The sequence below is a fragment of the Fusarium subglutinans genome, assembly GCF_013396075.1.
Source record: "Fusarium subglutinans strain NRRL 66333 chromosome Unknown NRRL66333_c0000024, whole genome shotgun sequence".
Classification (NCBI taxonomy): Eukaryota; Fungi; Ascomycota; class Sordariomycetes; order Hypocreales; family Nectriaceae; genus Fusarium; species Fusarium subglutinans.
The window spans coordinates 174677-200519 of NW_023502087.1; the positions used below are offsets into that span (position 1 = coordinate 174677).

The following is a 25843-nucleotide window of genomic DNA, read 5'->3' on the forward strand; positions in this document are numbered from 1 at the left end:
ATACAAAAATGCTCATGTGACTCGAATAAGGCGATCGATGTTGACAGCTTTCCCTAACAGACATGGTAAGCCTCGCAAGCTCAAGCTAGCCAAGATCATTGATGAACGATGGCGATGATGACGATGGGAGTCAGAACAAACTACCTAGTAGGCACTTCTTAACTCTAATTGTTGCCCCTAGTGAATAGCTTCCTTTGTCTGGGTGTCAATTCGCACTGAGCCTCTCTCTATCTTAACCCAACAACATCTCAAGCCTCAGAATGCTTCTTCAAACGCAAAGCCCTGTCCCTTTCAAATTCGCACTCACAATAGCCCCTGCAACCGGTTCCTGGCACCAGGCGCGACATCAAGGATCCAATCATAAGCAGAGCGGAGAGCCCTTGTTTGGCGGAAGTCATCCCTGTAGCCGGTACCTGATTGCTCCCACACCAAAAATATCTTCTCTGCCTGCTCGCTCTCAGATCGTCGCAAGAGGACTTCCATTTCGCTTCTTTGTCTAGGCAGTGGACTTGGGCGAGTAGCTAACTTATTGCAGTTACAAAGCCCCATTTCTCCTCATACATAGGTCATCAGGTTTGTTACACCGAGACTCAGAGGATAGAACGGTCTTGCAAATATCCAATCATCGGTATTTCTGGTCTGAATCTAAGCTTCGCAACAACGCCAAGTCTCACGTCTCGAATATTCTCAGACAATGTCACTATCATCAGGGCAACACAGAAGCATCGGCAAGGTCCGCTGATTGTAAAGACGAGCAGCAGTGGCTTTCCAGAAGGGACCTGGACCTTACAAAGACGGTCAGAAGTGAAATTTTCAACCTTTCTAGCCCAATTCCTCCACTGCACGATAGGCTGCTCCGTACTCCTGGGTACTATGCGATGCAGTGTTTGTGGCACCCCAGTGAGGGCTTGTCTTGTTGACTGCAGCTAGCATAGCTAGAGCTTCCAGAGCCACGTTGACAACGGTTCTTATTAGTGGGCCAGTCGTGGGGTGCAATGGGATGCGATGTGTGGTGTTGCAGCACGGCTCATCAGCATGATCATGTGGACACTTCAAGCCTGCATCATCTTCTCTTTTTTGACATTCATTCATTCATTTCTTCGTTCGCATTGCATTGACACGAATCTGAATCTGACTTGAACATGCCCCAATCTTCAGCCTGCACGTCATGGACGTTGGTCCGTCGTAGGACATGCCCAATGACAATAACCGGTCATCCCCTGACACACTGTCCCAATAGGCCGTTCTGTTCTGACCGGGGCAAATCCGCTAGCAAAAATAAAGCTCCATTTGACCAGCCAAACCAGGCGGAAACAATCATCAAAGGACCCCGGGGCCGGAAAACGCTTCTAGAGGCCCTCGTTGTGCTCAAATCTCAGGCACGGCGGTGGTCCTAGCCCTAGTACACTGACACTACAATACCTCACCGACTCTTGAATACCAGTCTCAGGTATACTCTGGGTATCGCGGTTCAAGCCCCGTGACTGCTCTGACCGCACATTTTGATACTGCTTGCCTATCTCGGCTACTCGGGGACCGGAAAGAATTGTCCGGGACTGTCAGATGTTGAAGGTTTGTAGGTACTTTGTTGCGGGTGAAAGATCCTGGTTGATGCCCGCTTGCGTCGAGGCGGAGGGACGGAGTTAACATAGTTCCCTCGTACATATGTAAGTATATGCCGCTGATGCTGTCAGCCATGTTTCCCCAGAAGATGAATATGCAAGATAGATGGTCATCGCCAACGTTGCTACATATTGTCACAAGGCGTATAGGTACCCATGTGGTTGCACGATGCCAAGTTCATGTTCTTTGCTCGGGCCGTGTCGCTGGCCTCATCATGACAACAATGCCTCGGCTCTTGCCATGAGAATGGTCTGAGACTTCTCGGTAGTTACCTATGGAACAGACACAATCATATGTGTTGTCAGGTTCTTCTAAATCTGCACTGCAAAGTCTTGTGTCTCTCTGCATTGTTAATCATGCCCCATCAAACTCCTTCCTACTCGAACTACCCTCGATCCTGTCAATGAACCTCGGTCTCAGACATGGACCAGCATCATCTGTAAAGCCATGCACATAATGCACCGCGTCGGCATCCTCGCATCATGCATGGGGGAGTAACAGTAACTTGGGAGGGGTACCATCCGTTCGCCCTTCCGAGACGCGGATGAAGACCTTCGCTGTCTGTATCTCGGATCTGAGATTCGGCTTCCGTTCACTACAACTAGTAGCATATGCTCTGACCTACGTCAACTACCTCCTGCCTAAAACCAGAATCGAACAAGAAATAGTAGAGGTAATAATGTAGGTAGGCAGTAGGTAGGTCCTTTCAGGTCACAGCCACTATTCTCGACTCTTCAGCCTCTCACAGTCTGACACGAGTATCATCCTTCTCCACCAAGGTTGCAAGTGTGCCACATGTTTGGACAGCAGATGCTCAAGTTCAGGGTAAGACTCAAGCCACAAATTCCAATGTCTTGGTCAGAACAAGCTCAATTACGGTGGACAAGATCGATCTAGCCAAGCAAGCAGAAGGGACACAGGGTGTGAATAGCCTGTGTATTTCTAGCCAAGCTTCCTCTTGAGGATAAAATGAAGGAGGGAAATACACCTTTCTAATTTTCTTATGATGAGTTTCATTAACATGTAACCCCAGGGCTTGACCTTGTGTGCACTGATACGTTCACAATATCACTATCTATGAGTAGGGAATCGAGTCTCTCTCTCTCTTACAATCACTAATAAACTGCCTCGTCTCAACACCCCAAAACTTGACAGAGAGTATCCAACCCTGGCCTGTGTAACATGAGAGTAGCCAAGTTTATGCAGACTGACAAGACAAGTTTCAAAATGTTACAATAAGAAAAGCTGGATCTCGATTCAGCCTTGATAGGCATCAACTGGTGTTAATCAGTCTCCAAATAGAATGCTTAGCCACCTTAACTGGCTTGGCTTCGACTCCTTCTGCGGATTTCGCGAGAATAGAATCAAGATCAGAGTCAGTTGCCAATCTGAACCCTTGTTGGTGGTGGACAAATAACAACCACAATCATCACAACATAACGCATCATGATAATCACAGTCACAATCCCGAACGTGCCCTCTGAATCACAAAACAATACGTACCCTCCACATGCGCTATTTCTTGGATTCATTGTCCTGCTTGTTTTGTATCACCTCCCCCCATTCCCAGGGCTGACATGTCATGAACACGGCCTATCGTCTCCTCGGGTTCCTGCGCAGATGATCATCCCGCGTCGCGCCGTCTGAGGTGTCAACGGGATGTTCCTCGTGCCACGGACCACTTGTCCCGTCTTATCACAATAACCCTGACCCCCCTGGAACTGTGGTATGTATGCTGTGTTGTCCAGTCGTGGTATATGCGCGCGCTTACGAATGGCTGCTTTACACATCATGACTCCTCTGAAATCGCGCAACTTGTACATGCTTGTACACTTATCTTCTCGGTTAAGTAGCATCATAGAGTTGCCATGGGAAGGACTATTGATTTTGTACAGGATGCATGAAGGGTCTGATAGGGAACGTCATCTCACTAAACTTGACAATTCAGTAGCCGGTCAACTTGCGGTTGGTCAGGCTTTGTAGCTCAATGACCTTCAAGGTTCGATAATCTGCAATTTACGGAATCAAATATGACATTCCCATCCAGGCTGTACCGCTGTACATTCATCCTCATTTATAGTATGCCTAAAATGCCAGCCCTAAAAACGACACACCACTATTTGACATTATCCAAGATTAGTAAAGAAGCCACTGGATTCGTAAAACCAATATCGTCAACTATATTCATGATTGTAATCTCGCTATCCGAGTGCTTTCCGTAAGTCTATATCTAGAAACATCACGCCTCCATTCTCAGTTCGTCGTCAACAGTCATGTGCTCCAATACTAGCTTGAATTGTCCATCACCTATCCCAAGCACAAACAGGACAATCCTAAAACACCGCCCATTGCTTGAGAGACGGCGTCGATACAGCCAACGATAATCCATGAACCAAACGCCGCTATATCTAATGACGTAAATCGTACATGACCATTCATCAGTCCCCAAGGATGCCCCATGAACATACATATCCAAGCGTCACGTCTCATTAATTCTGTGTCACTGCGTAGCATCTTCTCTCCAGTCTCAGGCCCTTCCTATAGCCCTATCCCGCTCTACTCGGGAATTGGGTTGCCGGACGGTACCTGCTGGTCCTCCTTCTTGGCTCCCCAGGTGAATGGCGAGTACCAGCTGGATCGCTTATTCTCCTTCACAGCCTCCTGGTTCTCCTGAACCAGTCGAAGCGGCCTCGGCTTGCCTCCCGCGAACGACGTCGTGTGCCTATCATTATGGGTTCGGGGTGGTGATTGCGAGGGCGGCGTCGACATGGACAACTCTCCAGACTCTCCGCTCAAGCTGGACGTCTCACTCCGCATCCCAGGAAAGTTGCCGGAGGTGGCCACGGAGGCTCCGCTAGGCACCCGGGCGGCCGCGTTAGGGTTGCCCGAGTTGTTCGGCGGGGAGAAGAAGGTTTGGGAATGCCGTGGAGTCCCAAGTGGTGGAGAGACGGGGCCGTCTGGCCCCCGATACATCTGGCTGACCAGGCTGGCAGCCCCAGTATATTGGTCGCTCTGAGGCCGTGGACTCCGTCTTGTACTGGTTGAACGTGATAACCCGATCGGTATACTAGGTGCCTTGTCAGGGTCGGTGTGGTTTGAGCTGGTGGAGGGCTGCATGACAGAGATTGGCCTAGGCCTCGGTTTGGTAGGCCCGACCGCCATGGATTTGGCTCGCTGGAGGATTGTTGCCCCAGGCTGTTGCTTGTCAGCAGGGGCTGGAGGAAGCTCCTTGTTGGTATCTGGGAGGCTTTTCAAATCGCTCGACTGGTCGAGGATGGACTCGAAGTCCTGATGTTGAAGAAGGCGCTCAATAATCTTGTTAATATATAATGTGAGCGCCTTGTTCTGCTCCTTCATGGACTTCAGCTCGGCCTCAAGACGGCGGTCACCATCGGAGACAGATTCCCCCTCAGTAGCTTCGGACAACTCATCGGCAAGACTAGAACCAGCCGCCTTGCCCTCGAGCGCAGCCAGGGCGTCCTGGTTGGAGTTGCTGCCCATGTAGCTGAAGTCGTTTTGTCCAAAGTCACCCTTGAGTGTACGCTCCTGCAGAAGCAGCTGGTAGCTCTCGTTGTCCTCCATAAGTCGAGCGTTCGCCATGCGAGCCTCCATGAGAAGTCGTTCGACCTCGTGTAGGCGACCGCCACCCTGGTTCTCTGACTCGACCAGCTTAATCTGAGCCTCAGCGAGTTCCAGTCGTAAAGACTCAATGAGCTTATCTTTCTGAAGAATGAGTTTTGAGCTATTCCGCGAATCGCTGCGCTGTATGGAGGATGGAGGTGCGAAGCTGCCGTTTTCGAGCGATGGCGATGAACCGGCAGAATCTGGAAAACCAGTGAGCGGGGAAGAGGGCAGAGAGAATGAATATGTGGACATACGTTGTCTCGAAGGGCGACTCTCTTCCGCCATGTTGTTTCGCTGGGCAAGGCTGTCCTTGAGCCGCTGGATCATGACCTGCATCCCCTCTTCTCGGCTGGCCATTTCTTCCTTCTCTTTAAGAATCGAACTGCGTTCCGCTTCGTAAATGGACTCCATTTCACGCATCTGACGAGTCATCTCCCTCTTCTCGTTACTCAGAGTCTCAATCTGCTCTTCGTATTCATGTGCTTTCTCCTCTAACTTCGCCGACTCCTTGACCGCCTCATCGAGTTTGGACTGGAGAACCTCGACCTGACGCTTGTATTGAAGGGAAGACTTCTCCTCATTCTCTAGGCGCTTCTGAAGATCTTCAACGGCAGCAGCAGCTTCGCCTCGAGCATCTGATTCAGCAGCACTCAGAGTATCCCTTCTGGCAATAGCAGCACGGGCTGACACAGGCGCGGTTGTTCGTAGCGATCGAGTACGGGCATGGCCATTGCTGGTAGGAGTAGTAGATCGAGAGTTGGAACGTGAGGGAGAAGGACTTGTTGAAGAATTAGATTCGGTATGAGAAACTCGGCCAACACCACCCGCCGGAGGCTTCTTCGTAGCAGCGGACATATTGATTTGATTTGTTTGGTTGGGCTGTGTTGGGTCGTATGCTTTTAGCGATGTAGCGTAAGAAGAGTTGGCGGTGTCTCAAGGGGGCGAGAGCAACACCAGGTTGTTCGAGGTCGAGTATAGATATTGTACGGCTTAAACCTGCCGTAGTGTCTTCTGCTTGCGGCCGATTGTGTTGCACGTTCGCCCGGTGATCTGGAACGTGTTCAAAGATAATAAACCCAACAAGAAGGGTCGAAGCTGAAATAGGAGTGTGTCTCGTCTGTCCAATACATTAACGGACAGTCCGTCTGCGCCTCAGAAGGGACGTTGCCAGGTACGGGGTAGGGGGCCCTGCACTTTAGCGTGTGGCGTTGGCGTACAGAAGGTCGATATTTCTGGGGCATCCAAGCATTCAACTGTTGAAACAGTGGAGGCTACGCCAGGCCAGGAAATACTGTGCTATACTATATAACCGTATTGATGGCGATGAGTCTTGAGAAACGACTCCAGTTTGGGGTTTGTTGCAGAAGAGTGAATGTTGCGTAGATGTTGAGGGACGAAGCTGCAAAACTTGCCAGTCGAGGACAAAGGATTCGACAGGTCTTGGCTGACCTGATATGCAGGGACTCACACTCTATTGCCAACAGCCTCCCTCTAGGTATCATGGGTTGACTAAAGTACGGAGAATTAGGATGGTTTCGAGGTACACATGTACATGTACTTAATTAATCTTAATTATTCACTCATACTGTAGCAGCCAATCTATATCCGTAACACTGCTGGCGCGGTAGCGTCGTAAGAGATAATGTGTGGCTGTTCAATGTTATTCTGTCGTGTCAATGAGTGGAACAGCTCCTTATATGGGCCCTTTTATTAATGAATGCCACGGATCTTCCCCAAGGTGTTGGGGACATTTGCCTGGAGGTTTTCCCGCAAACAACAGGGCCATACTTGATCCATGCGTACTGTCCATGGCCTCTGGTAAAGTGCCTTTAATAATGCGCCTGGAAATTAGGAAGAATTGTAATGGGAGATTGGCAATTGAGATTTGGATAAATTGCCAGTCAATGTATTGCTTGAGTAGCTGAGGGAGGAATGAGCAACGGGAAACAACTGGTGAAAGCCGCGTCAGAGCATATCGTCTAAAATTGATCATGTTGTATCGGATGTATGCCACGTAGTGATTGACTCACAGCCAGCTAACCCAAGCTTTAGCAATTCTGATCGCAACACAAGTTACTAGCGTGGTCACTGCACGGCCAAGGCCTAAACCTTATGGTTCACAATTAAGTGAGTGGCTCTTGAAGTTGGTAAGGTCATGCGTTCCCAGTAGCGGGTTGCTCCTCAACAACCCGTGCATTCCTACCCTCAAAGGTTTAATGCCCCCAGAACAGGGATACAAAAGATAGCATGTTGACTTAAGAACTAGGAAACCTTGTTCAGGTTAGGATACCGAGCAACGAAAGAGTATATACAGATGAAGGGGAGTGCTTCCTCGACAACGGGGTGATAGAGTTCAAACATTAGAGCTCTGGTGTCGCCACACTCAGCGTGGCATTGACAAATCCAATTGCATGGCAACCAATGTTACAATCACAGAGACAAGACAGATATTGGCGGGGAACAATGTTCATGAGCTTTATTTTTTATTGGCTTGAACTGGTAATCGATACCAAGTCGAACGAAGCCCAAGACACACAGGTCAAGGGGAGAACTGCCAGCTTTCTTGCATCGCATGTTCTCACTAAGAGTTGTCGCTTTTTCATCACTTGGATTGATATATCCTCAAATGCCCTGGACCCATTTTACCCCAAACGCCATGAAATGCATTCTCTATCAGCGAAGACACTTAAGCCTGCTGGTCGCTAAGAATGTCGGAGTCACCAGCGTCAAGGATGGCCATAGTGGAGCAACGGAAGAGCTTACCGCAGGCGGTACCGAGCTCAATCTGTAGGTGGAGTGTAAGCCTATGAACCCTCCAAAGTCGGATGACTTCTTCTCTGGGTAGGCCACAAGAACTCAGGTTCTTGGGACCAAAGAAACGTTGTCTAGATAGCCAACATTTCCGAGAAGGATCATGTTGTAGTTTCCCGCAACATGACAATATTTGTAAAGAGACCTAGCGATTTGGGACTTACGTTGTTGCCAGAGAAGTGGTGGATGGGGGCCTTGGACAGCATGCTGTAGTACTCAAGCTCAGACTTGCGGAGAGGAGGAGTGTTGCCAGCAATAATGATGAGCTTGGCCTTGCCAGATCGGAGACTCTTGAGGGTAGACTTGTAGCCAAGAGTGACTGCAAAATTGGTCAGTCAAAAATTCGTTTTTGATCGTATCTCGGGACTCTGCGCATACCCTTTCCGGACTTCATAACGAGCGCCAACTTGGAGTTGATGCTGTTGGCATCCTTCTTGCTCTTCTTCTGGGGGGCCATTGTGACTATTGGGCGACGAGTTGACGGTGACTTGACGTTCGTTGATGGAAGCTGAACTGAATGTTTGAAGAAAAAGTTGCATGGGTTTTGAAAAGGCAAGTGCGTGGAGCGCGCTAAGCCCGATGCGCTCCTGCCGTTCGTAGAGCCCTAAGCCGATATTTACCCGCTGACCTCATTCGCTGACAAATTAGCAGACATTGCGAGAAAGGCTGTTTGGGACATTCTTTGTGTGCAGCTCTTCTCTCCTGTACACCAACACCATCAATCCGGATATCCATCAAACCTCCGACAAAATGGCGCGCCGTCCTGCTCGTTGCTACCGGTACTGCAAGAACAAGGTGCGTTTTTCTTCATTTGAATCATCTCCAGAAATATTGTGATTTTGACCTCGCTGGTGCATTTCTGTGATGAAATGCCCAGTGCCTTGCTTCTGCGGGGTGGTCTCTTTGATTATGAATCACCAACTTTTGAAGATAGTATCATACTAACTTCTCCTCCAGCCGTACCCCAAGTCTCGGTTCAACCGTGGTGTCCCCGACCCCAAGATCCGAATCTTCGATCTTGGCCGAAAGCGCGCCAATGTTGACGACTTCCCTCTCTGCATTCACCTCGTTTCCAACGAGTATGAGCAGCTGAGCTCCGAGGCCCTCGAGGCCGCCCGTATTTGCGCCAACAAGTACCTCGTCAAGAACACCGGTAAGGAGGGCTTCCACCTCCGAGTCCGTGCTCACCCCTTCCACGTCGTCCGTATCAACAAGATGTTGTCTTGTGCCGGTGCCGATAGACTGCAGACCGGTATGCGTGGTGCCTGGGGTAAGCCCAACGGCACTGTTGCCCGTGTCAACATTGGCCAGATTCTCATGAGCGTCCGCACTCGTGATGCTAGTATGTGTAATCCGTTTCGCCACTATGAATCGTCTTACTAATCAACTACCAGACCGTGCCATCGCCCTCGAGGCCCTCCGACGATCCCAGTACAAGTTCCCTGGCCGACAAAAGATCATTGTCTCCAAGAACTGGGGCTTCACCCCTCTCCGACGTGAGGAGTACCTCGACAAGAAGGCTGCTGGTCGCGTCAAGGTCGACGGTGCTTACGTCCAGTTCCTTTCCAACCACGGTTCTCTGGAGCGCAACATCCGCCGATTCCCCGATGCCTTCAAGTCTGAGGCTTAAAGAAATGATGGATAGGACGGAATCTGGGTTTTCTGGCGTCAAAATGGCTTGTCAAATAAGGACCTCTCGAGACTTTACTAGTTGAAAGGTGCCGGTTAGGCAAATTGAAATCTTGCATTCAGAACTGTGCTCCCACATCGTGCATCTAATCATTGATGATATCATTCAAAGAATTTTCGACTTTGACTACCTAGTGTGATAGGTCTTATCTAAGCTCGGGGCATGATTTTCTGAGATCTGTGACACTGTGAAATGTGCCTCTCAGTTTCTAAGCCATGCACTTCTTGGCTTATCGTAGAGCGTACATAGTCAGATAGTTGCTCATCGTTCAGCTCAAGCGTGGCAACTCTCTCACGTTTGGCTTGGTGATTGGCGGGTCGTATCCCCACACGTCCTCTGCCGACCATGGTGGTGTACTGCCGCTCACCTTTGAGGGAATCTTGATGCAGGAGGAATACTACCATTTCTTGATGCTTATTATATCTCGTTTCAAGGTACTTGGGATTGTGCATACAGGAGACTGTACTTCAAGATTGTTGGCAGAGACATTTAATGTCTTGTTGGGGCAGTTTCGCAATACGGCTACACTTTGATTCGGGCCACATGACTTCACTTGGGTGATTTGTGACGCCATGAAGGTCACAGGTAGCGCACGCCTTTTTTCCTCAGTCTGACAGAAGACACCAGGGGTTATCGTTGGACGAGATGGAGCCCCGTTGGTTAGGCCGAAGAAACATGAATCGTAAGGTTGTATGAGGTGAGGGTCCCTTTACTCATCACTCGGGGACTTATATATTCTCTCTTTGTGAAAACTACCTGGCAGGCTGATTCAGTTATAGCGAGATACTTGATAGTCGGTGTCTATTGTGTGGCGCTGTTCCTTTAGGTCGGTTTTAGTGGCATCCATTAGACAGTCAGATGCAGTATGAGATGAGAAGTGGCTGGCTAAAGCTGGCATTGGGCAAATGGAATGAGGGATCATGAAGGCACCTCACATGCGGTTGTGTCACCTTGGACGGGACAGCGGGCAGACTAGCTCATAGGTACCTCAGATCTGTCTTTGATGGGCAGCAACTTATCACCCTGCATCTGATCTTGGCTGTGGATATGTGCCGGGGCCTTTTTACCTTCTCGAAGAATGTAACGATGGTTTAACCGTACGACTTCTTATTAGGCATATCAACTTCCGGCTGCGGTTGAAATATCGGTCAGCACGGCATGAAGTGATAAGCAGGCCCGAAAGCCGTCATATTTGTTCGGGCTTCGTTAACAAGATTGCTACGCCTGCCCACGTCAGAAGAGCCAGAACTAGAATCAGGGTTGTACGTCTTAATGCGGCCTTGGGTTTGTTATCCCTCCGCGTCTCGCGACTCATGCGGGTGGACTCTGTTGAGTGGGAACGCATAGTTTTAATAAGATGTCTTAACTCTTAACATATCGATACCCAGCATTATGCAGTGGTACTTTCTACCCGTCTTTCCGGGTACTGTACATGTTTGTTTCTCTGTGTCTTGTTGAGTTTAAAGGCAGCTGAGCTTTACTGGCTATGGCAGATGGATGGACAAGTGAACACGCGAGCGTCTTCCCCCCCACCCGCCGATCAACCCCCGACTACAGTGTCTAGATGACGCCCATGAGCGTAGCATCCCTCTAAGGTACGGATAATGGCCTAGCTTCCTTTGGTGCAGTTCGCTTTGCGCTGAGGTGCTTGACTGGCCCCTCCAAAGGTTCCTTCTGCAATCCTCCCGCCTCTCTTCTCCCTATCTCTTCAGTGATACTACAAACCCTTTCTTCCCCCAACATCCTTGGTTTTCGAATCTTCTTGTCTTTTACTTCATACCTTCACCCTTTTCACTCCTTGGTTTGCTCGAGGTCGTCAACCGCGAGCATCCAAGTCATCTATTACTTGCTTTGTTCCACTTTACCGCATATCACCTCCGCCAGCCCCCCCGACATAGGCGACGGGTACAGTTATCTAGGGGGTCCACTTCCATCATCAACGCATCTTATCTTGTCCGCCATTTCCTTATCGGCGCCAACCTCGCAGCTTCACAACAATTGCAACGAGCGTAACAATCATGGCTTTTCATCAGCCGACTCGACAGTCGGTCCAGCGCGTCGTACGGGCTCCTGTTGACGAACAAGAGATCCCCCGCAGAGAAGTGCCAATTACACAAGAACGTGAACCAGAACAGTCGCAGACATGGGTGCTCTTCGCGCCCACTGATGTGACAACAACATCATATCTCACCGAAACGGACCACTCATTGAAAACTCCTGGAAGATCAAGAGTGGGAGATCTGGGCAGCTTGAACTCGGCTGCGAAATCGGAGGCTGAGTCACGCCAATCTGCCTCAGCCTCTGGTCTTGATGAAGAGGATGATGCCGAGCTAGATAGTCTAGACGGCCACTTGCCTGGCTTTCGCTCAATATCTGCAGTGCAGTACCAGCCACAGGACGAGCAGCAGGGATCTGGGCCAGTGTTTCCCGGCCACGATGGCCTGGGCTCCTTCCACCTTGACCAGCCCACCTTGGGGGCCGAAGCACAAGATCACATCTACCAATTCGAACGATTCAACCCCAGGCGGCAGTACCAGCGAAGAGAGAGTTTTGATCTGCGGCAGCTCGACGTAGAGCATGATCAGGTTCATGAGGCAGAGAAGCGCCAAAGAATCGAAGCTTGGCGACTGGAACACAGTCGAGTACTGCTAGGTGAGATTCAGCGCGAGACAAGGAGGAGACGATTTTCGCAAGCATCTATCCAGAAACGCCCGTCCTCCAATGTGCCTTCTGTCCCATCAGCCCTTGCCTATGATGGAGAATCCGATAACATGACATGGCACGATGAGGATGCTATTGGAACATCGTCGGATTCAGAAGGATTCTTTTCTAAAGTCACACGAAGATTCTTGCGAGATGTAGTTGGAATGGACGAACGATCGATTTCAGTGTTCTTGGGAGAAACGGTGCCTGAGGATGATGAAGATCTATCGTCAACACCCCGCGCCTCCCAAACCTTAGCATTGGAGTCCCGACAGTTTGCCTCTAGAGAGGAGTGGCAGTTGGACATGCTAGAGAGGATGTCAAGGGAGCTTGGTTCCCTCGTCAGCCATATTTCGCACCATCCTGGTGCATTCTCAACCTATACAAGAGTCCAGCAGATGCCACTCCCCTACGCTGGCCTTCCAATCATCCCAGAGTCAAACTCGTCTCATTCCGCCACAGACAACATTCGACCAACAGAACACGAACACGCGTCATTCCCACAATTCAAACCAACAATTCAGACATCATCACAACCCATCAACATTCATGGTAGATCTGAACCATCGGCCGAAGCAACACAAACATCACGACAAGACACTCCTATGAGCAACACATTCACTCAGGAGGAATGGGAGAAAGATCTTGATATGAAACTAGTGTTCAGATATCTACGCTCTCGTTTCATGCCTCGAAGCAGCAATCCAGCCCCATCAACACCGGCTCATCTAGCTACGTCAAATAGTCAAGACACAGCCGCAAAGCTAGCGCGTGTCCGTCAACACCACCCGCTAGTTTCACGCATGCGACCTCCGGCCGAACGCCGAACGTTCAAAGCTACAACGCCCGGAAGTCCAGTGGCAATTCGGCATCCGAGTAGTTGCGCGAGTCAGAGCACCAGACGATCCGCCCGCCGTAGTAGTGTCTCATCTCGACATTACTGGGACATAGGTGGATCTCTGGGTACAGGCTCTGTAATCGCGTCCAACGGTCCGATGGGTAGCTGGGGCGAAGTGTGACGATAACTATGATGCATGCGAAGATGAAAGTGTGACAGATGTTGACGCATGAGCTACGACGGACGCATTGTAACGGTCACATCAGGAGTATATGAGCATTTTCCCAGTTACAGGTTAACTACATGATGTAAGTAATAAACGATGGGAATCACCACTATTGAAAATTATTCAAAGATATTGGTTGGAGTTTTTCTGGGACATGATAGAGTTTTATTTCATGATTTTACGGACTTGTCTTTGGGCAGGTCCCCAATACTCACTTCAAACAAAGAAATCTATTCCTTCATTCTTCGCATTCAAATTGCCTTCCATCGTCCTATTGCCGATTCACTGTGATGTTATTTTCTTTGTCACTAAATATTCTGGTGTGTTGCACAGCCAGCCATTGATCGAGGCGATGGGGCCCAGTTATCGCCTCACTGAACGAGTCGAGATGGGGCATGACAATCACGTCAATCTTGGAAAGAAAAAGCAATATTAAGAGAGGCTGAGAACCAATCGTATTTCCAGCCTCGTGTGACATTTGCCTAAATGAGGCAGCATCTTTGGTTCTTCGCACGGGTTGTATTACTTTTTGTGAAAACAGCTCCAGCCTGTACCTGAGCACAGAGGGGTTCTTTGTAAGTGGTGTAAGTCTTGAAATGCGTACCATTCACATCTAGTAACGGGCCTAGGATGGTTCTTCAATCAAAAGTTCTTACAATTACGACTCCCATTCTTCCAGATATACTATTTCTTCATGCCTCATTACTGAGTTTCTACTTTTCAGATAACATTGTCCAACCGTTCATTTGACTCAACTTAGACCAACGGGGAGAAGAGGGAGGCGCCGTTCGCTCCCGTAGCAAGGCGGGACTCGTCCAGTGCGGAAGCACCCTATTGGTTAGAAAATCCTTATCTTGAAGCGCTTCCTTGTGCTTTTGTTACTTTTAGTGAGCGTGCACTGGCGTGAGCACTTAATTAGGCGGGGTAGAAAGAGAGGCAGCTCTGAAAGTGACTTGGCGAGGAGCGCGCTCTGAGACAAGTGGTGCCGCTTTAACAAGTTTCGCGTCTCCCTTGCATTTTAACCAAGAAGACGTTAGAAGCAGATATGAAGCTTCGTGTTCTTCAACGGTCGACGTTATTAAAACCTAAAAAAGGATCTTATCGGCAGACATGAATTAATTCCCTCGCTATGAAACTTGAAATCGTCATTTTGCTTATAATTTGAGCGATTGAGTTGTGTTGGATATACTGTATTTCTACTCTATTTTCCAATGTAAAGGCAGCTATGATTACTTGCCTTTTATGGCAATAGTGCATCAACAGGATTCGCGCGTGTGTCCACTGTCTGGGCGTGTCTTGCTGTGGGGGAATGACTCCCTATCCCCGTCCCCTCTTGTCCTATCTCATCTCGTGAACCACTCGAAAAGCAGTCGCCTTGTTCGCCCTGTTCCCTCCTCCATAAGCAGGCAGGCAATTTCGAGTCCCCTCCATCTCGTGCCTCGTGCTCTTGCGACTTTGCTTCTCGCCCACTCTCTCCCGTTCGCCTGCGATTTCTTGTCTCCTGAGCTTCCATCGTATAAATTGCGCTGCGCCCTCCATCAGCGCTCCTGTGCTTTCCCTTCTCTGTTCGCGCTTTGGTCAGTCTCATCCATGTCTTGGGATTCTGTTCCATTTCCTCGCCCGGGTTTCATGGATTGCGCCTGGATTTTTTTCAACCTCGATGACCTGGACATCTCTTCTAATTGATCTTATAGTGCGATGAACTGAAATTAGGCGGCCGATTTGCCTGCGACCCTGTCCAGTTGGGCCTGGTTGCGGCCCTTGACACATCATCACGGCTGTCATCGACCAATTGCCTTACCATATATATATCTCTTATATAGCGTTTTCTCCCAGTCTTGGACCCAACCTCGAAGGCACCCGAGCCTATCTATACAGTCGCTTTCGATTTCAACCTCGCGACATGAGCGCGTGTAGCTTCCAATGGCAACGACCCCGTTCGACCCGTCTCACTTCACCCCAAATGCCTTCGATATATACACAGATGCTGTCGCGATAAGGGCGACGACTCCCAGCTTGCCAGGAGGAGCTTGCGGTTTCGTGGACTTGAATCCTGGTGCCAATGGAGCCCGATGTGGATGCCGGAGGTTCTGGAGTCGTTGCCCAACTGGCAATCTTGTACCGGACCAATCCCAATGGTGTATGTGCAATCATCACGCCTGCTATCATGAGGAGGGATCTCGTGATGTCCAGCAGCCCGAGGTGGGTATACCAGGCCAGGAGAACGAAAGACCCAGGACCGGAAGAGAACCGTTAAGCCCCGTAGTGGACATTGCCATCAAGACGCCTCCTGTGATACCCGGAATGGATTTCTCGAGTTTTAATGCAGGAGCCTTTTCTTTCATCCAAAGGACACCAGACCAGAGATTGCCGGACCAGAGAATATTCGCGGATACTGGTCCATTTTCAAGGATTCCTGCCAGCCAAAACCTCGGTGCTTCTGCCTCGATCCCGGATACTTTGAGCTTGGGTGGCCTTCTTCAGTCACAGTCTTGCCCTTCTGCTATTCCACCAATACCGGCCCAGTGTTTGATTGCCTCTCAGACCGCATCGACAACCTCATCCGCCCAAGCCAAATATCTCCGGCCGTTTGCAGGAAAGGGACTTCACACACTCAACGTGCTTACAGCAGAGAAACCTCCATCTCCGACTCAGGCCAATACCCAGGATGCTCCACCAACTTCTGTGCCTCAGAACCAGGCGCCGCCAGCTGACTCTTTTACGTGGACTTCCCAGGACTACAAACCACCTGACACCCCCCGCGCAAGCACATCAACCCAGTCCGAACCCCGAACCACCGCTTTCAATGCAGCTGTTTCGCGTCGCGCTTTCAAGAACTTATCTGATATTGTCAGCGGTCACGACCAGCGTTTAGATCGGCTGGAGACAGTCTCATTCACAGCAGCGGGACATGAAGAATGCCATGAAAAGCATGATCACGCCGACATTCGCATGACTGATTTAGAAAGTCGTGTTGAGGAGGTGGAAAAACTTGTTAATGATAACAAGAGCGTTCTTAACGACAGCAATAGCGTTACGTCTCGCCGTGGCGATGATGCAAGTGTGATATCGGTATCGACCAGCACTACGAGTCGGCCAACCCACTCACAGGAGCTTTGGAGTCAGGTCCAATCTCTACAAGCACAGGTGGTGCAATTACAGTCGCTGATGCCATCCCCAAATCATCCATTTGAGATCGAGGTGGTATTTCTGCCTTTCCCCCTTAAAAAGGTGTGGCAGGAGGCCCAGCAGTTCAAGAACGAGCCACAAATCTCCAACGATGACTGGACGCAATTACCCATGACGCACAGCACTGCAACTCTCCGGTCTGAGATGTCGCTCTACCCTGACTGGATGGTCTCAGATCAAGATACGAAATGGCTTCTGCCTAAAGCTTGCGCAGACAAAGGCGTTATTGATCGACGATTGCGCAGTCGTGGTCTAATCAAGACGATATCTGTCAAGGGCTCGGACGCTCGTAGCGTTACCATGGCTATGAACGCAGCCTTCGGTCACCTCTTTCGCGAGATGAACATTTTCTCTCGTCCACAAACGACAGATCCTCGCTCATCATCCTTTTTAGGGCTTCAATCGACTTGGGTCCCCCTTCGCAAAATCCATAAGGATTCCCGATTACGTTTCCTCAGTCCTGCTGAGATGATGACTCCAGCTGTGTGGGATGTTCAGTTCCTGAGCCAAGTCATGATGAGAGCTTCTGAGCCTAGGTTGTTCGTAACTCACCCTGATGCCTACCTCCAGGACTTTCAGGCCTATGAAATGGGCTGGACGTGGCAGATGCTCAGGGAAATGAGTCCGGTCGCCCCTGATCCATCAGCCTCACTAGACGAAGGCAAACCCTATGAAGAGTGCTGGTCTTGGGTTGAGCAGCTTGATGGGCCACCGAGTGCAAACAACTCCATGAACGTGCGACCTGACAAGGCACCAACCTCATCATCACCATCACAGACCTTTTATCCAGCTTTGCAGTCAATCAAATCTGCAAGCCCGTCAATGAAACGTGCTCAGTCACCGTTGCTCAGCAGACGGGGCTCTCGCCCGCCTCATATTAGAACTTCTTCGATGCCCATGTCTGCCCCAATACAAGCCTCGCCTGCTCTCAGCAGACGCCGCGTTGCATCATACGGACAGAGTCGTCGCTCGTCTCCAGCTCTGCATGCTAACTCCCAGTCGGCAATCATGAAGCGTCGCCGCACAAGATCACCTAGCCATCGTTTCACACCCAGATGGACTGCTTCACCGAGTCCAATGCCTCTTGGAATTCATGATCGTCAACCAGCGCGTGGTACTACTCCCTTTGCTTATGCTACGCCGTACAGCAATGCCCCTCTCCAGGAACGACCTATTCGCGCAGGAAGTGCTGCTCCTGTTCCCGCCCAGGATGACTTCGACGATGACTCGGACTTTAACATCGAGATTTATGAGAGCGGATCCGAAGACATGGAAGACGCTGAAAGCGTGAACGATATGGAGATCGTCACACATGACCAAGCTCTCGTAGAGCAAGGTTCGCAGGGCTGGCAGCTTCCAGAAGACGAGCCGTGGCCTGGGATCGAGGACCAGCGCGAGGCCTCAGATAACGAAAACGTTGATCCCGACAGTAACATCAGCAGCCAACCTTCTGAGTACCCCAGTACACAAAACGCGTGGCCAGATAACAACGCGGCCGAATTTCACATTCACGAAGATGACGATAACAGATCATGAGGTTTTCGAAGTACGTTGTATATGATTGCTGCCAAAGAACAGGAAGGTAGCCCTATTTTCAACTCTCTGTACACATGTCCATCTCCACCAATGGCTGGCATTTTCATTGTTCTATGTGTTTATAATTATATGCTTGGCGTTTTACAGGAAGGTTCTGGTTTACAAGGCGTTCCTGCAATCAAGGTTTAGGGGTGAATGGCGCTAGGGGGTAACAAGGGCGTACGATTCTATGGGCTGGATGAGTCAATGCTATTCAGATGAAGTTGGGTATCCTCTGATTCTGGATATTGGAAGATTGTACCTTGATAGCGGGAAAAGTTTGTAAATCTGGGAAGGATCTTTTGTACCACGATATCAGCTCACATCCTCCTCTTTGTCTGAGCTTGTTGAAGGATATACCCAACAAGCGATGTATATTGTTCTATTTAAACTCATGGTCCTTATGCTCTGCCTTGTGATGAGAGACGAGAAGGGGAGATGATTTCACGAGATATACCCACCTAGTTACCAACTGCTCTCTGAGGTATATCCCAAGTCACCAATGTGAAGCGTCTGGTGGCTGTATATCCCCATTTGAACGACCAATTGACCATTCAACTCAGGATTACAATCCCCATGGCCCGCTTCGAATATGGATCATGCCGGGGTGAAAGATCAGGTTACCACAAGAGGAAATAATTAGAGAGATTGAGTCAGCTTTATCTTTGATATTCAACTTGTCTCCCAAGCGTCGTTCCACCACCCCACGTTGTGCTATGGACTGTTTGACCTTTTTCTTGTCTTGTCCCACTGACGTGTTAGCGCGGTTAAGCCGAAAATGGCAGCAATTGGGCAGAATAATGAGTTACAAGATTTAACGTTAGTTAGCGTTGACCGAGTACAAGAACAGTACAGCATGGGTTAAACGGCCAATGCGTTGTATCATGACTCTATATCACCCTTTACAGTGAGACAAAGTTGTCTAGGGTACCCAGTAATGCCTCAGCAACCTTGAAAATCACCGCCTAATAATTGTCTGGGGCCCCAATCGATCGATACCCAAAAAAACGACAGTGCCATCACCAGGTTCTGTTTCTGTTCTGTGTGGGCGGCGTCAATTTTTTACCCGCTAAAGCCATCCAATGGCTGTTTCTCCACTAATACTTACGACCGGGAGCTCTTGCATTCGCAGGCGCGGACGCGGGTACCTGTACAACCGTGTACACCAGTTGCAGTTGCTCCAGAAGCAGGAATGGATGCACCTTTTTAAAAAGTCAAGACTCCCGCCTTTTTCTTCACCTCCACGAAACATCACCACTTCCACCTTCGGCTCGTCGCTTGCATTTACGTCACGTCGAACTTTCTACTCTTCCAACTACAAAATGTCTTCTGAGGAGATCACCCACCCTACCATCAAGGGTATGTTTCTCTTGCTGTTCATGTTATCTCTTTTTTTTTTTTTTTGCTGCCCCGCGTTATCCTGCCCCTCTCTCATGATGATGATCATCATGCACATGTCTGGCCACTCAATTCCTCACGGTTCTCTTAAAAATGAAACCTATGACCTGACGATTGGTTCTCATAAGAGTTCGAGTTCAGATTCTTGAGCTTATCGCTACACAATGGCGATGGTCTCAGCTCTTCAATCTACGCATCCCCTCCATACACCAATATCTTCGCATACACTCCAATTCCCTCAGAGTTTTCAATTCTTGCCAGCAAAAGCTAACATTCTTCTCAGATGGCTGGTTCCGAGAGATCTCGGACATGTGGCCCGGTAGGCAAACATAATTCATTCAGAAAACGGCTTTCAATTCTTACCCTACCCAATAGGCCATGCCATGACCCTCCGCGTCGAGAAGGTCCTCGTCCACGAGAAGAGCAAGTACCAAGATGTCCTCATCTTCAAGTCCACCGACTTCGGTAACGTTCTGGTCCTCGACAACGTTATCCAGTGCACCGAGCGTGACGAGTTCTCCTACCAGGAGATGATCGCCCACCTCGCCCTCAACTCCCACCCCAACCCCAAGAAGGTTCTTGTCATTGGCGGTGGTGACGGCGGTGTTCTCCGTGAGATCGTCAAGCACGACTGCGTCGAGGAGGCCACCCTTTGCGACATCGATGAGGCTGTTGTCCGCCTCTCCAAGGAGCACCTCCCCTCCATGGCTTGCGGTTTCGACCACCCCAAGTCCAAGACCCATATTGGCGATGGCTTCAAGTTCCTCAACGACTACAAGAACGAGTTCGACGTCATCATCACTGACTCCTCCGATCCCGATGGTCCCGCCGAGGCTCTCTTCCAGAAGAGCTACTTCCAGCTCCTCCACGACGCTCTCCGCGAGGGCGGCGTCATTACTACTCAAGGTTGTATGTTCCCTATTTTCTTGAGGAGAGTAACTGGCGTCCCTAGGAACGGCAGAATCGGGGAACCCTCCCGGATCAAAGTTGATCGCTGTGGCTGGGATTTCCCTCGATGGGCACATTTTGGTGCCGCTTCCCTCCTAGGGGCTCCCAGAAGCTAGTGCTGCTTTCCCAGCTCTGCTTCCGGTAGTCCCGCGATAGCATGCATTTCGTTTTTTGGTTAACGTGTGCCGTGTTCGTCCGTTCAGTTCTGCTGTTCCTGATCCGCCATGTTATTGTAGTATTGCATAGTAGTTTCTAATGGGACTACACTGACTCGTTAACTTGCTTACAGCCGAGAGCCCCTGGCTTCACCTCCCCCTCATCACCCGCCTCAAGAAGGACTGCCAGGCTATCTTCCCCGTCGCCGAGTACGCCTACACCACCATCCCTACCTACCCCTCCGGCCAGATTGGCTTCATGGTCTGCTCCAAGGACCCCAAGGCCGATGTCAAGACACCTCTCCGATCCTGGACCAAGGAGGAGGAGGACGCCAAGTGCCGATACTACTCTGCTGAGATCCACAAGGCCAGCTTCGTGCTTCCCAAGTTCGCCCAGAAGGCTCTTGAGTAAAGCCGTTTACCATGTCGAGGATCTTTGGGTAGGATGACGGGCTACTTTTATGAGTTTACGCAGGATAGGGATCAACGGAGATATAAAAAGATGACCAAGGTGGTCACGCATAGATTAACAAGGACGCAAAGGTATATATGTGTACCAAAAAGGAAAAGACTCTGGCCTTTTACTGCAGATTGAGTCATGAAATAAAGGACTTTGGTCCCTCGCTCATTATATTCTCCGTCATCGTCCCGTGACGCATTTCAATCCTAGCTTTTATATGCCACTCAACTCAAAGGGGTAGCGGTCTCGAGACTCAAGGCTCTTAAAACTGAACCTTTCCCTCGCTCACATCAGGGTATACATCAAACCTTCGTTGAGTGTTCAATGGGATGTTCTTTCTCGCTTCGGTAATTTTCTCAGGGTCGAGTTCCCAGTCGACAGTGGTCTCCTTCTCGTCTGCTTCAACCTGGACCTGTGCCATTGGGTCGGCGACAAGACTGTGGCCGTAAGCAGGATAGCCCGTTTCAGCACGTGCGGGACTGCAGAGTGCTACATAGAGCTGGTTATCGGCAGCTCGAGCTCTGCCGAGTAATTGCCAGTGAAGAGGGCCGGTTGTGGTGTTGAAAGCACCAGGATAGATAAGGGCGAACGCACCCTTTCTAGCGGCAATGGTGGCCAGTTCAGGGAAGCGAACGTCGTAGCAGATAGCAACAGCAATCTTGCCGTACTCAGGAAGATCAACAAGTGTCACCTTGTTACCAGGGCTGAGAATATCTGACTCGCGGAATGTGATCTTGCCAGGAATGTCGATATCAAAGAGATGTACCTTGCGATGAGTGTCTAACAAGGCACCGTCTGGTCCAAAGATGAGAGTTGTGTTATAGTACTTCTTCGTATCCGGGCTGTATTCTGGAATTGACCCACCAACGAGGTAGACTTTGTTATCAGCGGCCATTGCAGAGAGGGCGTGATAAGAGGGCGCAGCATCGTTGGACGGCGGACTAGGCCGTAGAGTCTCTGCATACTGAGGGAAGTGATCTGTTCCGTAAGGCGAGTTGAAGCATTCTGGCAGAACAACAATCTTTGCTCCCGAAGAAGCTGCTCGGGCGACGTGTGAGGCTGCACTATCGAGGTTGGCCTTCTTGTCAGAGCCAGAAGCGAGTTGAATGAGAGACAGCTTGACACGCTGCTTAAGGACTGGTTCAGTGACAGACGACATCTTGCGGATGATGGAGGGGCTGCTTCGTTGGAATAGTGAGAACGGTGATACTGAGGTCGTCAAAGATCGAGATACTAGTGCGAGTCGGCCAAGGACAGTTCGCATCGTTTATGAGTGAAATCAGCAAGTTTATCAAGATGGCGAAATATATGGAGAGATTGATGAGGGACGGTGCCGGCATCGGGGTACGAGTGAAGTGATCCAATGGAAGTGGGGGTGGGGTTCATTACGAATAGTACAGTACCTATGTAAAGAGCTCTCACTCCCGCGGTATGACGCGGGGCAAGAGGAGGAGATGCTATTCGTCAAAAGCTGTATTGATGAATGAGTTGACCAAGAGACAACCATTGAACAGCCTACAGTTGCCACGATAATTTGAGAAACTATTTAGGGGAACCTCAGTGTTGCTCCAGATAAGAAGATACCCTTGAGTTACACAGAACCTCATACGAATGACTCAACAGTTGGACGACCCTGGCAAATCAGTGTGTCTGCGGCGCTCTATGCTTAATGTCGAGTATACGAGTTAAAAAACCGATCGGCACAGCTACAAATGTGATATTTCGAGAAAAGTCCATTTCTTAACGAGTGAGATTAGCTGCCAATTGTTGCTTCTGTAGCAGCACAGCTCCATCCTTCGAACCAACGATCAGGGTAAATCAAGTCAAGCCTCAAAACGAGTGACACCAGACAAATACCGACCAGAACCAAAATCCCTCCCTAGACAGATTTCCACACCAATAAAAGCAAATCACATGGTATCTCAAACGATTGAGTGTGCACACTTGTATATAGCCTGATACGGCTGTCCCCTCTTATACATGTCCTGAAAGACATTTCTTGGCAAGACTGACCTTAGCCTGCCATGAGGTAAAGTGATCAAGAACGGCGTCCATAGACACTGAAACCACTTGAGCCTCCGTGAGAACGATCATGCTGGCCACCTCTGGATGGAGGAGGAGGTGGAGGAGTGGTGCCTCCTTGAACCTGGGGAGGGGAGGATCCTGTAGCGAGATAGCTGTAGGAAACTCGACGAAGCTTGGTTCCATGGCAGGCCTGGCATAGCCCACTGCTTGAGAGTCAGTAAAGCTGAGATATAATGGAGAATAGTGAACCTACGACCCACGCTGGAAGGATCCAGCACATAGATCACAGGTGATCCAAGTCATGCCTTCATCATCAAAGACATAGGAGGATAGAGAAGAAGCCATAGTAAGTGATGGCAGGAGTTGTTGTTGTTTGTGGTGTTTGAGTTTGGTAGCAGTCAGTTGAGTTTCTTATTTTCCGAATCTTTCATTGCAACATCAGGAAGGCCTATCTATATATATAGTCTCATCCTAGAGAGCATCAGCTTTGGCCATAGTATATATCAGACAGCCAATTCGACAGAGGCCATGTTCATTGTTCAGAACGGCCACCAACACACCGCCTCATAAACAGCACGAAGACGAGAATTGACATGGAGCGTCATAACATGTCTGCCAGAGTTGGTAGCCGTTGTCAAGATGCCGGCTGCAACCGGGTCTTGTGATGGCGATTGGGTCAGGATGCTTGGTTGCCTTAATCGGGCTCGAATCCCTAGACAATATGTTTCGTGCCCGAACTCAACGGCGCTCATCTGAGCCGGGATGCAAATTCACATATCTGGGGTCCTGGGTTTGGGCCTCATTTCCAGACGCACATCCCTACACCAGCTCCAGTCGGCCCCGAACTACAGCACAAACTTGGCCGAATAGCTGCGCTTTGTGGCTTCTGCACTTCATGCAACTCTCCTTCGGTCTGTACCAAGAGCGCCTCCTGGACCGCGTCGTCGGTGCTTATATGGAGGTAAAATGCCTCGAAATGTTGACCGGTTGCGGAGGTGTCCGGCAAATCACAATCCATGCTGACCAACTCTGACGGCTTGCTGCATGATCGCAAGGTTGTGCCTCATACCCCGAGCTTTTGCGACGAACCAGGTTAAGCGGACTCTGTGACTTCGGCTGAACTCATGCAGCTTCACGGGTAATAAAAGACGCCATTTCTCAAATAGCTGTGCTATTGCGTGCATGCCTAAGTAGTTGCAGCAGCCATGACATTACTTGCCCAACACCCATAACAGATGCTGGAAATTCTGGAAAGCGTTCATCTGGTGGGTGTCACATATTGACTCTGAGCGACAGACCGACCGCGTCTCGTGAAGAGTCAGCTAGTAGTAGCCTTGCTTGAAAAGGGACGCATAAGGCCATCTTTTCGCATCACTTGAGATCTTGAAATCACACTGGTGTATAGTGCGGTTATATGAAACCGAGATCCTGAATGAATCCTAGTCTCGGCCATCATGCTGTGCCCATCCTGTCTCTTATCCGGTGCAACCTCCCGATGAGCGTCGGGCCTCTCCAACTGGCATAGTTCACCAGTTGACCGACTTTCCTGATGGCAGCCGCGTTTGTCGTTATTTGCTGCATCAAGTGAGCCCAAAGGTTGTCCCAGAGACAGAACCAAGTACACGAAGCCACGACATCGTTGTCAACATGCCACTCTTGTACGCCCATCAATAACCTCACCGGTCAAAAGACATATGTTATCCATCGGTCAAGCCAAGACTGGAAATAAGGAAGGAAACAGTAAGCTTGCCGTGATCTTTCGATGCGCAAAGTCATGCACCTCCTCGTTAGCTCTGCCTTTGTGTTACCCCCAACTACTTCAACCCTTCTCTGTTGAGCCTACGGGTGTCTGCCCACCAACGCTTTGTAATTGGGAAAGTCATCGCCAACAGACGTCTCATCCAATCCTGGCTGTCTTATCGATCAATGCCGTCTCTTGCCTTGGCTCGGCTTAAGATCTTGCTAGGACGAGACTATTCACAGTCTGACCACCCAACCCATCCCGCGTCGTTGCCAATGGGTGATAACGGGTACACCATCCATTGCTAAGGAAAAGAATAGTCAAAGATAACAAGGTCGGAGATGTTGAGCCTGGGGTTGTTGCACAGATGGCCTTGCAGACACCTGTGCCAATTGAACAGGATACTTCTTATCCTGAGCCTCAAACCATGCACATTCACCGCGGGATGCTTATTCGTGCTTGATGACGTCTGAGCTCATCAACAGACCGTCAGATGACCTCGACGCGGGAGACTTTTCGATCACCAATCAGAGAAGGTACGCAGTGGTCCGAAAAGTAGATTTTCTTATCTCTGACAGTATCTATCATCGTATCTCATCCCCAAGATCGGTGATGTCTTGATTCAAATAATATGAAAGTCAGCTGAACCATACCCGTATTTGGCTCTCGCTGTTATTGAAGAGGGTGGAGCCGTCAGGGGATAACAGCCAGACTTCGTTCTGTTTTGGAAGACTGCAGTCAGTCCCAACAGACCTGATGATTCAAGTATGATGACAGTGAAGAGAAAGAAATCCCTCCTGCTTTGAGGGTCACATAGGATATGCCGTGTATGTCTCA

The 25843-nt window shown here is 49.8% G+C and overlaps 8 protein-coding genes across 8 annotated transcripts; 4 read left to right on the top strand and 4 right to left on the bottom strand.

The window, feature by feature from the left end:
* Nucleotides 1-4179: 4179 nt before the first annotated feature.
* On the bottom strand, nucleotides 4180-6102 carry FSUBG_2747 (uncharacterized protein; the record flags this gene model as incomplete). The annotated part of the gene is made up of 1 exon (XM_036680553.1): nucleotides 4180-6102. One exon carries the CDS (start codon nucleotides 6100-6102, stop codon nucleotides 4180-4182), a length of 1923 nt encoding a protein of 640 aa, XP_036541767.1.
* A 1831-nt stretch (nucleotides 6103-7933) lies between these two features.
* Nucleotides 7934-8515, bottom strand: FSUBG_2748 (60S ribosomal protein L30; the record flags this gene model as incomplete). The annotated part of the gene is made up of 3 exons (XM_036680554.1): nucleotides 7934-8032; nucleotides 8223-8377; nucleotides 8437-8515. 3 exons carry the CDS (start codon nucleotides 8513-8515, stop codon nucleotides 7934-7936), a joined length of 333 nt encoding a protein of 110 aa, XP_036541768.1.
* A 293-nt stretch (nucleotides 8516-8808) lies between these two features.
* On the top strand, nucleotides 8809-9688 carry FSUBG_2749 (60S ribosomal L10-A protein; the record flags this gene model as incomplete). Its single annotated transcript, XM_036680555.1, has 3 exons — nucleotides 8809-8853; nucleotides 9016-9400; nucleotides 9453-9688. 3 exons carry the CDS (start codon nucleotides 8809-8811, stop codon nucleotides 9686-9688), a joined length of 666 nt encoding a protein of 221 aa, XP_036541769.1.
* A 2078-nt stretch (nucleotides 9689-11766) lies between these two features.
* On the top strand, nucleotides 11767-13470 carry FSUBG_2750 (uncharacterized protein; the record flags this gene model as incomplete). The annotated part of the gene is made up of 1 exon (XM_036680557.1): nucleotides 11767-13470. One exon carries the CDS (start codon nucleotides 11767-11769, stop codon nucleotides 13468-13470), a length of 1704 nt encoding a protein of 567 aa, XP_036541770.1.
* A 1968-nt stretch (nucleotides 13471-15438) lies between these two features.
* Nucleotides 15439-18240, top strand: FSUBG_2751 (uncharacterized protein; the record flags this gene model as incomplete). Its single annotated transcript, XM_036680558.1, has 1 exon — nucleotides 15439-18240. One exon carries the CDS (start codon nucleotides 15439-15441, stop codon nucleotides 18238-18240), a length of 2802 nt encoding a protein of 933 aa, XP_036541771.1.
* A 1361-nt stretch (nucleotides 18241-19601) lies between these two features.
* FSUBG_2752 (spermidine synthase) lies at nucleotides 19602-21192 on the top strand (the record flags this gene model as incomplete). The annotated part of the gene is made up of 4 exons (XM_036680559.1): nucleotides 19602-19638; nucleotides 19961-19996; nucleotides 20053-20586; nucleotides 20915-21192. The coding sequence occupies 4 exons, from the start codon at nucleotides 19602-19604 to the stop codon at nucleotides 21190-21192; spliced, it is 885 nt and encodes a 294-aa protein (XP_036541772.1).
* Nucleotides 21193-21502: 310 nt separating this feature from the next.
* Nucleotides 21503-22504, bottom strand: FSUBG_2753 (nitrilase; the record flags this gene model as incomplete). The annotated part of the gene is made up of 1 exon (XM_036680560.1): nucleotides 21503-22504. One exon carries the CDS (start codon nucleotides 22502-22504, stop codon nucleotides 21503-21505), a length of 1002 nt encoding a protein of 333 aa, XP_036541773.1.
* Nucleotides 22505-23214: 710 nt separating this feature from the next.
* On the bottom strand, nucleotides 23215-23610 carry FSUBG_2754 (uncharacterized protein; the record flags this gene model as incomplete). The annotated part of the gene is made up of 2 exons (XM_036680561.1): nucleotides 23215-23468; nucleotides 23526-23610. The coding sequence occupies 2 exons, from the start codon at nucleotides 23608-23610 to the stop codon at nucleotides 23215-23217; spliced, it is 339 nt and encodes a 112-aa protein (XP_036541774.1).
* Between the last annotated feature and the right edge of the window lie 2233 nt (nucleotides 23611-25843).